The sequence below is a fragment of the Balaenoptera borealis genome (assembly GCF_965194805.1).
Source record: "Balaenoptera borealis genome assembly, chromosome: 3".
NCBI lineage: Eukaryota > Metazoa > Chordata > Mammalia > Artiodactyla > Balaenopteridae > Balaenoptera > Balaenoptera borealis.
Genome location: NC_138866.1, coordinates 4788438 through 4803189, shown reverse-complemented (window position 1 = coordinate 4803189; position 14752 = coordinate 4788438). Strand labels below are relative to the sequence as shown.

The 14752-nt window shown below is 39.9% G+C and overlaps 1 protein-coding gene across 10 annotated transcripts in view; it reads left to right on the top strand.

Moving 5' to 3' along the window:
* EML1 (EMAP like 1) overlaps positions 1-14752 on the top strand; it is a 204819-nt gene that overhangs the window by 140608 nt on the left and 49459 nt on the right. For 7 of the 10 annotated variants that reach the window (XM_082387710.1, XM_082387711.1, XM_082387709.1 and 4 more), the window contains exons 4-5: positions 6009-6065; positions 9049-9183. In XM_082387710.1, the coding sequence (XP_082243836.1) occupies positions 6009-6065; positions 9049-9183 (192 nt within the window). The remainder of the gene's footprint in view (positions 1-6008; positions 6066-9048; positions 9184-14752) is intronic. The other 3 variants (XM_082387715.1, XM_082387717.1, XM_082387718.1) reach the window with 1 other exon arrangement.

Sequence of the window (14752 nt, the reverse complement as noted above, 5' to 3'; positions counted from 1 at the left end):
ACGTGGATGTCCAGTTTTCCCTACACCATTTGTTGATGAAACTGACTTTCCCCCTTGTGTAGTATTGGCACCCTTGCTGAAAATCATTTGCCCATACATGCAAGGGATTATTTCTGGGCTCTCTATTCTGTTCCATTGGTCTATATTATCTGTCTTTATTCCAGTACCACACTGTCTTGATTACTGTTACTTTGTAGTATGTTTTGAAATCAGGAAATGTGAGTCCTCCAATTTTGTTCTTCTTTTTCAAGATTGTTTTGGCTATTTGGGGGTCCCTTTAGATTCCATATGAATTTTAGGATTTTTTTTCTATTTCTACAAAAAATGCCATTGGTATTTTGATAGGGATTGCATTGAATCTGTAAATCACTTTGGGTAGTGTAGACATTTTAACATATTAAGTCTTCCAATCCCACAAAAATAGGATGACTTTCCATTTATTTGTATCTTCTTTGATTTCTTTCAGCAGTGTTTTGTAGTTTTCTGTCTACAAGTCTTTCACCTCCTTGGTTAAGTTTATTCCTAAGTAGTTTGTCCTTTTTGATGCTATCATAAATGTTATGATTATTTTCTGAATTTCCTTTTCAGATTGGTCATTGTTAGTGAATAGAAATACAACTGATTTCTGTGTTTTGGTTTTTGTATTCTGCAACTTTGGTGAAATTATTAGTTTTAACAGTTTTTTTGTGGAATCTTTAGGGTTTTCCCTAAGATCATGTCATCTGCAAACAGAGATAGTTTTACTTCTTCCTTTCCAATGTGGATGCCTTTTATTTTTTTACATGTCTTATTACTCTGGCTAGGACTTCCAGTACTGTGTTCAATAGTGATGAGAGTAAGTATCCTTGCCTTGTTCCTGACCTTAGGAGAAAAGCTTTCACCATTGAGTCTTTCACCATTGAGTATGAGCTCACTGTGGGCTTTTCATATATGGTTTTTACTATGTTGGGGTAGTTTTCTTCTATTCTTAGTTTGAGTGTTTTTATCATGAAGAGTGTTGAGTTTTGTCAAGTGCTTTTTCTGCATCAATTTAGATGATCATGTGGTTTTTGTCTTTCATTCTCTTAATGTGATGTACAATATTATATCGATTTTCTTATGTTGAACCATCCTTGCATTACAGGTGTAAATCCCACTTGGTCATGGTGTATAATCCTTTTAATGTGCTGTTAAATTCAGTTTAGTAGTATTTTGTTGATTTTTGCATCATTATTTATCAGAGTTATTGGCGTGTATTTTTTCTTGTTGTGTCTTTTTTTTTTTTTTTTTTTTTTAGTATCAGAATAATGCTGGCCTCCTAGAATGAGATTGGATGTGCCCCCACTGCCCCTTTAGTCTTTAGAAGAGTTTGAGAAGGATTGGTATTAGTTCTTTAAATGTTTGGTAGAATTCTGGAGTCATGCCATCTGGTCCTGGGCTTTGCTTTGTTGGGAGAGTTTTGATTACTGCTTCAATCTCCTTACTTAGTTATAGGTCTATTCAGAGTTTTCAATACTTCAGGATTCAGTCTTTATAGGTTGTATGTTTCTAGGAATTTATTCATTTCTTCTAGTTTATTCAATTTGTTGGCATGCATTTATTCATAGTAGTCTCTTATAATCCTTTTTATTTCTGTGATATCAGTTGTAATGGTCCCTCTTTAGTTTCTAATTTTAGTTATTTGAGTCTTCTCTCTTTTTCTCAGTTTAATGGAGGATTTGGCAATTTTATTGATCTTTTCAAAAATCAACTCTTGGTTTCATTGATTTTTTTCTACTGTTTTTCTTTTCTCCATTTTGTTTATCTCTACTGTAATCTTTATTATTACCTTCCCTCTGCTAACTTTTAGCTTTATTTGTTCTTGTTTTCTTCTGTTTCCTTGAGGTATAAAGCTAAGTTGTTGATTTCAGATCTTTCTTCTCTTTAATGTGTTTTCACAGCTATAAACTTCCCTCTTAGCACTGCTTTCTCTGCATCCCACAAGTTTTAGAATGTTTTGTTTTTGTTTTCATTTGTCTCTAGATATTTTCAAAATTCTCTTGCGATTTCTTCTTTAACTCATTGGCTGTTTAAGAGTGAGTTGTTGAATTTCAAGATTGACTTTTTAAAGTAGCAAGTAGTTAATGAAAAAATGAGATTCTTTTTCTTTATTCTTAAAGAAAATAAACTTTTAAAATTTATATCTCTTTACATATTTGGCATTTAAGTAAAAGGAAAATTTTTTTTCAGAGCAAAAAATCATAAAAGTAAAATTTGAAATGTAGATACAATTTCTAGCTTTCAGTTCCTTTCATGAGAGCATATGTCAAGCATTCTTGCACTTTGATTTTGTAGAAGGCTCTGTGTTTGATCCAAAGTAACTTTGATGTAGTACAATAATGTCCTTCACTTAATAGACTGTTTATGCTTTTCTTAGACCTTGCAGGATTAATTGGCACAACTGTTAGAATCCCTGGCAAATTGTGTGTTGAGTTCTAGTATTTGAAACACTGATTCAGGGTAGGATAAGGCTGGGGGAGGAGATTTATGCAGATGACTACAGGAGTGAGGCTCTGCTGAAGAATCTAATTGATACTTTCTTTTCACAGGATGTGAAAAAGACAAAGAGCCATAATGGTGCTTCAGCCCCTCTTTAAATCAGTGATGATGATAGAAATTATCTTTTGATAATAAAAGCACACTAAGCATCAAGCTTTTAATACCATTATCACTGATCCTCAAAACAACCTTCCAAGGTAGATATTATTATCCCTGTTTTACCAGTGGGTAAACTGACGCTCAAAGAAGTGAAGTAACTTGCCCGGGATCAAGTGAGTAGAGAACCTGGGCTCAAACCCAGGTCTGCCTGGATCCAGAGCTCACACTCCTTTCACTGTGATAGGCTGCTTCTTGCAAAGATTTCCAGGTCAGCGCTTACATCTACTCATAAAAAAATGCTTGATATAATTACTCTTTGGAAACCATCCCTTTTGTGTGCCCCATCCTGTCTGGATGGTGCTCTTTAGAAACAGTGATGTTCTGAGATGCCCCTGAGGGTGCTGACAGGAGTAGCAGGCAGGGGCGAGGGTGACTCTGAGCAGAGATTGGCAGCAAGTTGCAACTCTGAGAGGCAGAACTGCCCATTAATATGGGGCTGCAGGGCCTGAACTCCCATTACAGGACCAGGCCCCTTGCTGTGAGCAGAAGCCTGGGTCCTCTGCCCCCCGTTTCAGCCGTGTATGAAGGAGCTCATGGACACTGCTTGCCCTCAGCAATATTACCTTAGAAGGAAAGGATGGTGGCGGGGAAGGATAATCAGTAGCCATCATATTTTATATATATGTGTATGTGCGTGTGTGCGTGCGTGTGTGTATTAGCATTTAAACAATAACCTTCTTTCTAGAAATGTTCTTAGGCCTCTGTAGACTTTTCTTTTTAATTTACAAAATAATCAGTTTTATTCATTTGATAAGCTATTGTCCGGCAGCCAACTAGAAATACGTGGTTTTCTAGACTGAGTGTCTGAGACTCTTGGTGTTTCGGTGTGGAGCATAGTGATTCATTTATTTTGTTTCTCTGCCTTTTGTGGGCTTCCGTGGATGTGAATTCCCATCTGTCTGGAAGTTGGAAACCCAAACAGTGGCATATAATAATTACTCTGTGACGAAGTTCCTATAGATCTCTCCTTAGGAGAGAATTTTGAAAACAGAAGCAAGCTGGGCATTCTGCCTGTTAGGATTAAAACAACCTCCGAGCCATTTCAAATACATTTATAATCATGTAGGAATTTTTCTGTAATCAGAGTTCCAAATTAACCAAGCTGGGGCATCTCTGGTGTGTGGATGGGTATATGTTTGTTTTCTTTTCTCTGGGGCTTTTTCAGCCTAGTACTAAAGAACAAAATCCCCTTTGGAAATCGTCCAGCACCCAGGGGCTGTGCTTTGTGTTGCCAATTAAGACTTCGATTGGGGGCGTGATTTGGAATCCTCGGGAAAAGCTTTGTTTCCTTTAGTGAAAGGAGAAAAGGCAGAAAATCCGGGGAAGACATTGTAGGGTCATACCTTCCTCAGTGGGGATGCTGGAGCTGACAATAGAATAACATTTCCACTGGCTCAAAACAATCACTCATTCTTTCCACTCCTAAGTAGAGCTTTACAATAGGGCAAAGCTGTGAGAAGAGAGATCAAAAGAACAAAACTGGTACAAAAAGAGAGCATTATTTTTAAAATGCTCTGCTCCAGTTGGAAGGTAGGATGGTAAATATCTATGGCTTTCAAACAAACAGCTGATAGTCCTTTAGAAAAATAGTTGCACTCATTAGAAATACAGCATTTGTAAAAGCACCAAAGTCAGTGCCAGGTACTTACATGGTTTAAATCTGCTTTGGGTTTTTTTTTTTTTTCTAATATATTCTTTATCATTGAGATCCATTGAAATGTATGTGATAAATTCAGGTTTTGAGTGTGATCTCTGTAACAAGCTAGAAATGGGAGTTGGTGCTGTTGAACAGAGGAAGATGAATTGGTACTTATTGTCTTATCAGAAGTGTTACAAGTGTTGAGCCCCCTCTGGGCTCAGGTAGTTGGCTTCATATGATAGAAAAAAAACTTATTTTGGTCTGTCAAATTCTCTTAAGGCCACCAACCTTCTTAGAAAATGCCTTGGTTTTTGCTACAAAGATGTCTTTAGACAAAGATAAGAGCATTTCCTAATTACTGAAGTTGCATGACCTCAATCTGTCACAATTACCTCACCCCTTGCAGGACAAAAACCAGGTTACTCCTGGTCCCATGTTGATTTGCCCGTGCTCAGCGTAGAGCCCAGTATAAATTGATTCCAAATGAGTATTTGTTGAGTAGATAATCGTTTTAATCTAGCGTTAATCCCTCCGGCTGTCATGACTAATGACCTCATCAGAAAATCTTGGGTCACGAGTACAAGCTTCCCCTCAGATTAGTATTTTCTTTCTTTTTTTCTTTTCTATTATTTATTTATTTATAAATAGGACCCGGCTGTGCCAGGTCTTCGTTGCAGCATGCGGGATCTTTTAGTTGCGGCATGCGGGATCTAGTTTCCTGACCAGAGATCGAACCTGGGCCCCCTGCATTGGGAGCGCAGAATCTTCCACCAGACCACCAGGGAAGTCCCAGTATTTTTTTTCCATTGTAAAAGTTTGGGATCTTTTTTGCAAAATTTTGGAAAACCAATTCTTGGTTTTAAATCACATAATGAAAGAAAGATGCTATGGTAGCTTATTACATTTAGAGTTATTATCTAACCAAAAGAAGAAAGATGGCCATTTTTCCTCTGTTCTCCCTTTGCAGAGATTTTATTATGTCTAAAATTTAGTTCAAATTGGCAAAAACCATTGAATGCAACTGTAGTGTAAGGTAAAGAACCATTGTATTTTCAGAACTTTGGGTTTGAGAGTGGAGGTTGAGAGCAGAAGGGAAAAGAGAAATGATGGTATCTGCATTTCTACACCAAAAATGCTTGCCTTAAGCAATAAAAAATGGGCTGTGTTATTATACAGTCTTTCACAAGCTAGGACTTCTACCACTTTCAAAATAAAGAGCATGATTTCTCACTTGCTGTCCAGAGGGAGCATAACTTCCTTGATATTCCCTGCTGGTTATTGAAGGAGGCTTCTCTCAGCGAGTATACAGTATTACTTCCTCTGGCCGCCCTTGTTCCTGCAAATGTCTTGTCTTCAAGCTCTATTTTCTGTCCTTCACTCTGAGCCCTAGTAAATCCTCTTTAATTCATGAGAGCTCTTGACTCTCAAAAGGAAATTTCTTGTTTTTTCTACGTATACAACAATAGTAGATTTTTTTATAAGCTTAACATTTTAATGCAAATGCGTGAATGACAAATATCTTGAAAGAGCCGCGATAGATTATATCCAAGTCTATATATGCAAACCAAAATGTTTTCCCATTTTAATGTGCGGTGTATTCTGTAACTTATTGAAGTTTACCAAAATATTCTTCCACGCTTCTATTATCGCACTCATGTTTATTCTGCTTTGTTTCCGTGCCTCTCATACGTAGATTAAACAGGTCTGTGAGTCTTCTCAGTGCATGCAAACTGAACAGTTCCACACCCAGGTGAGGAGCACTTAGATTTACTTTGTAACCCTCGCTGCTGCTTCGGTAGTTTTACCACCCTTTTAGTGCAGTAGCTTAGAGGGCCTTATCTGATGCCTGCCATTGATCAAGTCTTAAATCATATAACTGTATTAATTATTGACCTTTATTGGATTTTTAGGCGTTCAACATCTCTGTTCAACAGGTCCTCAAAACTAATGTACTTCGGTGTTTCATAAATTGCAGGTGGTCTTTATTTTATTTATTTATTTTTTGGCCATGCCGCACAGCTTGTGGGATCTTAGTTCCCTGAGCAGGGATCAAACGCGGGCCCTCTGCAGTGAAAGCGAGGAGTCCTAACCACTGGCCCACCAGGGAATTCCCTAGGTGGCCTTAACTAGGAGGCCCAGTAGAGAGCAAGGGGGTCAAGTAACCTCAGACGTGTTGCTTTATATCCCTGAAGCTGTCCCCTCATCTGTAGAATAGGGATAATGATACTTTTGCAGGGGATTTGAGGTTTAAATTAAACGATTCATATAAAACGCGAAGCTCTTAATATATGTGAACCGTTGCTGCCCATGGTTCCATCATTGATCTCCCCTCTTAACTCTTCCAGCCACCAGGTTGAGTGTTGATTATTAGAAAATCGGTTAACGTTTGCTATCATTGATTAACAGTCATGGCTTTTCAGCTCTTTAAGGGTGTTTTATACAAGCCTTTAAATTGCCATGAACTTGCCCTGAACTCCCACAAGGACACTACGGAGGTGCTGCTCAGGGCTGCCAGCTGCTGGGGCAGCATGCCTGAGAGCCTCGGCAGGCCAGATGCTTAGCATAGAGCGCTCCCACAACGTGAAATTAGCTTGGTGTTTTTCGTCACTGGAAGATCTTGAACTTTAAACACAAAGGTTTCTGTAATTTTTAGACTTCAATCCTAAATTTCAGAAATGTAATGCTCTCCTAAGGTCTATAATTTCCTTGTCCTCAAATTGAGAGTTCTAAAAATTCACATTTTGACCTTAAGACACACCGGTGCAGATCCCAACTGTGAGATCCTGGGGCTGTCAATTCAGTGTTTCCTCAGTGACCAAAAAGACTACGCAGAAAGTGTGTTCAGATCATCATGATTATGGTCATTTTATTTATGTTCATTCATTCAGGGAGCGAGATGGTTTTTCAAAAGCCGATACACCGTGCAGTTTTTGAAAACGTGCTAAGAGATTATTTACTGACCGATTGGAAGTTACAGAGGAAAAAGGACTTAAAGTTGGCCCAAAGGGAGGCAGAGATGAGGAGGAAAAAGAGAATGAAGGGAAGACAGCAGAGCATCCCGTGTGCAAGGCTCTTGCACATTCTGTGTTATTTAATTGTGAGAAAGGAGGGCTTTGGAATCCAGCCCAGGGGCGGTAGTCTCACTGTCTCAAGCTTCTCAGCTGCTGTGTCCTCCGGATTGAAATTCAGGTCCGTCTCCACCCTCCCCTGACTGGAGGCCCTGAGGCTTTATCATCGAGGTCCCCCTCCTGCATCCACAACCCCAGCACCTTCACTGTCCTCGGGGGGTTCTTCCTCCCCAGTCCCTCGGGGTTTATCTGCTACCTGAGATTCCTGTGGCAGTTCCTCATCCCACGTCTTATAAAGTTACTCTTTCCCGGGGAGGTTCTCTTCGTTCTCATCTTCTCTCCTTCCTGGCGTGGAGATTTCCTCCGCGTCCATGGTTCAGTGCCCCCCCCCCCCAGTTGACAGGGCCAGACCCGAGCCACCTCCTGGGTTGCAGACTTGCGTTATCGCCCACCTGCACCTTGACTCTGTGCATCCAGACCAGACCTCCCCCCGCAGCCCCACCCGGGAGCGGTACCACCATCCACTCTTGTCCTTCTTTCTTTCTCACGGAGCAGGTGCTAAATTATAGCATCACATGCCTCTACCTGTGACAGGGTCAGTGTGACACTACCATTGATCGTTTCATTTATTTCACCCTTTCATTTAATTAATATTTATCAAGCTTCTATACTATGCTCTGCAAAGAATATAAGAATGATAAATGAGACGGGATCTCAGGAAACATATGGCCTAATGATGAAGATAAAAACAAACAAACAAACAGACTTTACAGGGATGCCTGTAATACACTTCCGGGCTCCAAGAGCAAACCATCAACCTACAGCCCCTGCCCTGGCTAACTGACCCCTCACGCCTGTGAATTACCTGTGCGTGGGGTATCCCTTTTCCTAGGACAGGCTCTTCCCGACTGTGTCGTTATAACACGTTCAAGCCGTTCGCTTTCTGTCTCCCAGAAACTGACAATCTTCAGGAAGTCCTCCCCAGACATCCCTCACCAGGCTTCCAACCGCTCTAGTCCCTCTGGTTATTCAGAAGGAAGTAAGCACTTGCATGGGTACCACCTCTAAACAGAGGCCTCCTACAGAGAGTGGCATGTCTTTGTTCCACATATGCCTTTAGACCAGAGTTCTTCCATATCAGCACTATTGACATCTGGGGCTGGATCCTTCTTTGTCGCGGGGCTGTCCTGGGCATTACAGGGTGTTTAGCAGCGTCCCTGGCCTCTGTGCATTAGATGTAGCAGCCCTCCCCCTGCCCCAGTTGTGACAAGCAAAAGTGTCTCCAGACATTGTCAGGTGTCCCTGGGGGGCAGAGTCACCCCTGGTTGAGCACCACCAGTCTCAACTGAAACCTGCGCAAGGGCGGGGTCACCCCACTAAGCCCCTGGAGAGTTCTCACGGTATTGTCAGGAATCTTACCTTTCAGCTTCGTCTAAGACCTTGAACTACACTAATTGCCACAGTTACAAAGGCAATGAGTAGAGGCACTGATCTCAAGTGACACTCTGAAAAGTTTTTTGATCTCTATAGTTAGGAATTTCGAACCAGTCTATCTTTTAAATATCCACATGGAAATAGAATGTTCTATGTATGTATTTTCACACTCAGCAGTAAAATAAAATCACTCCGTGAAGGATTTCATTGTCATTTACTTTGTACTTTTAGTACCATCAAGAGGACCAGCTCTTCCGAACGGGTATCTCCTGGTGGTCGAAGGGAAAGCTATGGGGATTCCAAAGGAAACCGGAATCGCACGGGATCCACCAGCAGTTCTTCTAGTGGCAAAAAGAACAGTGAAAGGTAAGGGGCGTCTTACTGCTGGTTCCTGCGGTTCAGATATTGTGTGGCCTCTTTTCCCAGAGGTGAATCAGAAGACCCCCTAATACGCACACAAGCTGTGAGCCCTCCATGCCACATACGCCTTCTCCTGACGTCATTGTGGGCGCTAATCAAACAGCTGCCGGTCACAGCTCACACCAGCTATCATGCGAGTAGAAAATTACAACTTGAACTCTCAGGGCTCCTATTCAGACAGAAGTCGTTTCTGAGAATTTGCTTAGTACCAACTCCATGGAATTTGAGAACCTGTTCTGAATTTCCATACGGAGCACTTTATATTTCTAATACTCTCTGCTGCCATTTTAAAATTAATTTTAGTGGCTTGTTTGTGAACAGTATTTCCTACGACAGACTGGGTGAAAAGTTGTCATTTTATGATTTGTCAGAAACTCTTTTTAATATTGAGCTAACACCAGAACTAGGAACCATTTTCTTTCTGGTTTCATGAGACATGCTTTGAGTTTTTCCTTTGAGGTTGGTTTTATAATGGATTATGATAGCTCCCTGTTAAACTAATAGTAACATTTTATTAGTGAAAGCTAATTTGGGGCATTTTAAGAGCTTGTTTTATGTTTAAGAATGTATCGTGTATATGAGATCAGTTTCTCTGTCTCTGTATATATCTACTCAATGTACTTTATTCTCTCTTTTTAAACATTGTGCTTTAATTCTGTTCTCTCTATTGAGCAAGGCTTAGGAAGGAATTTCAGCTTCACAGGCTAACCATGTTTTGTTTTGTTTTTTTCCAAATGTTCGTGTAAGGAGAAGGCTTAGTCATAAAGCAGTGGACGCCAACCCACAGGCTGGAAAAATTCCAGGCTTGTAAGTCCATTCTGATTCAGTCCTGTAAAGGAAGCTTAAACCCTTTTTCAGTTTTATTCCTAAAAGATATGTTTTGTAGAAAGAGATACAGGGGCCTCTCATATCTCTAGCAGGTCAAGTCCACAGTCCATTAACAATCTCAAAGCCACTAACATGGGGTTGTCTTCTAATTTAGACTATTAATAGAACTTCTTATCAGAAGATTATGCTAATTGGGTGATAATACCTTGGAAATAAGGCCAAGTAGTTACAATGGTAGCGGAGCGTAAGTGGGAGATGCAGGGTGGCCTTTAGGCTTCTCTGAATTCAGCGTAAGCTTGGAAGTTGACCTGAGATGTCTAGATCTTGGCAGTTCTTAAAAACTTGGCTCCTTCTCTGCACATCTGATTTGTATTAAGAATTTCCAAAAAGAATCTGCATTGTGCAAACTCCAGATCTGTTGTATCTTTTAAATCCTATGGCTTTGCTGAGTGCGCTGGGTAAAGATTTCCATGAAAGATATTTACAAAGGGTTTTTTTGGGTTTTGTTTTTTAATGCTACTGTAGGAAATTCTGATTTGGAAATGAGGGACTGGGAAAATTTACTAATCGTTTTATAAAAATAATTCAGGCAACTAAACATGTTCATTTAAACATAAATTCTTTGTCTCATTAGAACCCAGGAATAGTAGTTGAGGCCCACGTAGCACTGAACTGGTTGAGTTGCACCTAAGGAGCTTCAGAGAGAAAGTTCCTGCCTTCTCTTAGGTCATTGCTGGTACCGACAGACACCTTTAGGGGCCCGTGGGAATGATGGCAGCAGGAACTCAGACAGAAGGAAGAAGTAGCTGAGAAGCAATAGAGGCGAAGGTCAAGCTGGTGCTCTGTTACTGCCTGTCCGTTGACCTTCATCTTTCCTTTCCATTCCCATATGAAGAGCCCCACTCTTGGGCTACCTTGACCTTGTACCAAATCAAAACTGGAGTCGAATGGACCAGTGCCCAGTCCCCATGGCTTAAAGCAGGCAAAGAAAGGGATAGAGAGGTGGCCTCGATGCAGTTCCCCTTTGAAACATGATCCTCGGTGGTCTAAGGCAGCGTGACCTCTTCTGCATCACACACAAGTATTTGTCCATGGTGCCAGGATACTGTCTTGCATTTTAACACATTGTCCGTGTTTGGTTACTATAAACAGCAAGATGTAATGGAAAGGACACAGGCTCTGGAGTAAAAGGGAGATCTGGATTTGTAAGTGAATTTGGCCAGTTAACTTCTCTGAGCCTCAGTTTTTCCCCTCTGTGAATTAGGGATTTTATACCTAATTCCCTTGAATCTTGTCAAAGAGCTAACTGAGTAGGAAAACACCTATCGTAGCACTTGGCACTCAGTAACGGCAGCTGTTATAAATCGAGACCTGTGCAGAGTAGAAGAAAATAATTCATGAGGCTTTCCAAAATTCTGAACTTCATTTCCTCATTGGTGAGATGAAGGTGATGGATGACGTCTGAAATTATTAGTGTTTTTTTGGTCTAACACATATTAACGTACATTCACAGGACACAGTCCTATGAGTGCAACCTGGATTTTGGCAAAATGTAAAATTGGTTGGGGAGAAATAAAGTATTATACAGTCATCCCAGGGTGTCCGAGGGGGATTGGTTCCAGGACCCCACCCCCATACCAAGGACAGACACTCAAGTCCTTGAGTCAGTGGATTTTGCATCCACAGATTCAACCAACCGTGGATCTTTATGATTGTGGTTGTTTAATTCCACGGATGCAGAACCTGTGGATTCAGAGGACCGGCCATATATTCTCATGATTGTTAATGTCACATCAGAATGAGCTGGTGTGCAGGCCCCGAGATTCACAGGAAAGCTCATCAGAATGTGAGTGAGTGAGGTGTAACTTTGGGTCTGTCCTGATTTGCAGAAGTAAGTCATTCACACAGGGCAGTGCTTTAACTTGTATCAATCACAGACTATTTGCTATAAAGCTCACAATTACCGCACACCATATACAAAGCTGTCTTCAGTGCATCTGGCACTTTTGTGAAAATTAGAAAGAGGCTCCTTTCAACATTTATATTTCTCCATAATAATAATTACACTCCCTATAAACTGTACAGATCTTACTGTCGAACATAAAATAATAGTGTTTTTGATGTCCTAAACATTCACATTTTCCAAGATACATTAATTTATTTAATAATAATTATGTGTTTTGGGTTCATAGAAACTATTATTCCTGAGAGTTTCACTTTTCTTGCTCCTGTATCTCATTTTCTCTGGAAATGGTCGTGAGAGTCAACAGTTTTTCTTGTGACATTGTAGACTTTTATCTTAGAATAGTTAACATTTTAAAATATTTTGCTTGTAATCAGCCACAGAATTTTAACAGCGCTTATTAATCGTTGTACTGACAAAACTTTCATAAGAACAAAAACAATATATGGCAATGTAATAGTCACTTTATATATTATTGATCGTAAGTGAATATTAGCAGTTATACAGTGATTTGTGTCATAATGAAGTACTTACTAAATTTCAATAGGGAATCGCCAATAACATTCTGATAAACAACCTGTACTATCTCATGTCACCAGTAGACTAATCCAAGAGAGGTTTTTTTTAAATTTTTTTAAAAAGATGTTTTATATCAGACAGAAAAACAACTACTGTTTATAATGCATAGTTTATGTTAGATGTTGCTAGACTGATAAAATGTTTCAATTATCCAACTGGTTCCCCCTTTGTAATTCTGATGGGAATAAGATATATCAACTTTGTAAGCAAGACACTTTGTTTCCATCAAAAAGTTGTTGCAATATGAGCTGATTTTGTTAGAACAAGAAATGTTTCAGCCATCTGCTGGAAACCTTGTTGTAACACACAAGTAAACTGCCCGTCTTTGGAGTAAACAAATATGGAAAAAGCTTCAAAATTAGGAAGATGTCTACCACATAAAAGTGTTCCCTTAGATCCCCTTTTGTGTTGTGCAACTGGCTGCTTTGTCCAGGCTGTAAGGTTCAGAGCCCTGAGCGCAACGCTTAGCTCCATCCTTCTTTAAGCTCTAGCGTTCAGTGAGGCAGTCTTTTTTTTTTTTTAATTTATTTTATTTAAGCATAGTTGATTTACAATGTTGTGTTAGTTTCTGCTGTACAGCAAAGTGATTCAGTTACATATATAATATATATAATTATAATATATGTATATTCTTTTCTATTATGGTTTATCACAGGGTATTGAATATAGTTCCATGTGCTATACAGTAGGTCCTTGTTGGTTATCCATTCTATATACAATAGTTTGCATCTGCGAATCCCAAACTCCCAATCCATCCCTACCCCGCACCCCACCCCCCCGCCCTTGGCAACCACAAGTCTGTTCTCTATGTCTGTGAGTCTGTTTCTGTTCCATGGATAAGTTCATTTATGTCATATTTTAGATTCCACATATAAGTGATATCATATGGTATTTGTCTGACTTCACTCAGTATGATGATCTCTAGGTCCATCCATATTACTGCAAATGGCATTATTTCATTCTTTTTTATGCTGAGTAATATTCCATTACACACACACACACACACACACACACACACACATCTTCTTTGTCCATTCATCTATCGATGGACATTTAGGTTGCTTCCACATCTTGGCTGTTGTGAATAGTGCTACTATGAACATAGGGGGTGCATGTATCTTTTCGAATTATAGTTTTGTCCAGATATATGCCCAGGAGTGGGATTGCTGGATCATATGGCAACTCTATTTTTAGTTTTTTGAGGAACCTCCGTACTGTTCTCCATAGTGGCTGCACCAATTTACATTCCCACCAACAATGCAGGAGGGTTCCCTTTTCCGCACACCAATGAGGCAGTCTTTTGATTGACACGTCAAGGTCCTCAAGGCTCAGCATTGCTTTTCTTTTCCTTTAGCATCACTGATGGTGGAATCTAAATCTTTTTTTTTTTTTTTTTTTGGAATCTAAATCTTAATCTTCAGCCTGGGTTCAAGGTCCTTCATCTACTGGCTCATTACCCCGTCTTGTACCCTGAAATCCATGACTTCCAACACTGGCTCTCCCTTTCCCCCAGCAGAATTTATTTTCCTTTTTGAAGTAATCTATTTATTACACAAGTAAACATGTGTTTTAGGATATCCCAGTGTACAAAACAGAGGAAAGGAAAATCCCCTATAATCTCAGCACTCAGAGAACTCACAGCTACCATTTTATTGTGTTTCCATCCAGACTTTTATTTCTAGGGTGTTGCATGTGTGTAGTATACAATTTTTACATAAAGGATATTCTTCTGCATACATTTTGTAACCCTCTTTTTCATGTGCTGTATGAGCATGTCTTTGTGTCAGGAAATATACTCTTACAACGTTATTTCAGATGTGGATCATTATTTATCTAGGCGAATGCACTTTTGTTGGACATTTGGATACCAACAAGGCTTTTCTAGTCCAGTCAGACCGGCCCAACATCTAGAACAATGCCCAGCATACAGTGGGTACCCAATAAATATTTGTTGAATGAATCTTTTTACCCCAGTCAACATAACAAAAAGAGTGTAGACGGATGGGGCACTATAGCCATAGCCAAATTTTAATCCCAGCTCTGCCACTTTTGTTATGTGACCGTGAACTAGTTACTTAACCTCCTTGGGGTTTCCCTCAGCACCAGTAAAAACTAATACCTACCTCTCAGGGCTGTTGTGCGGAT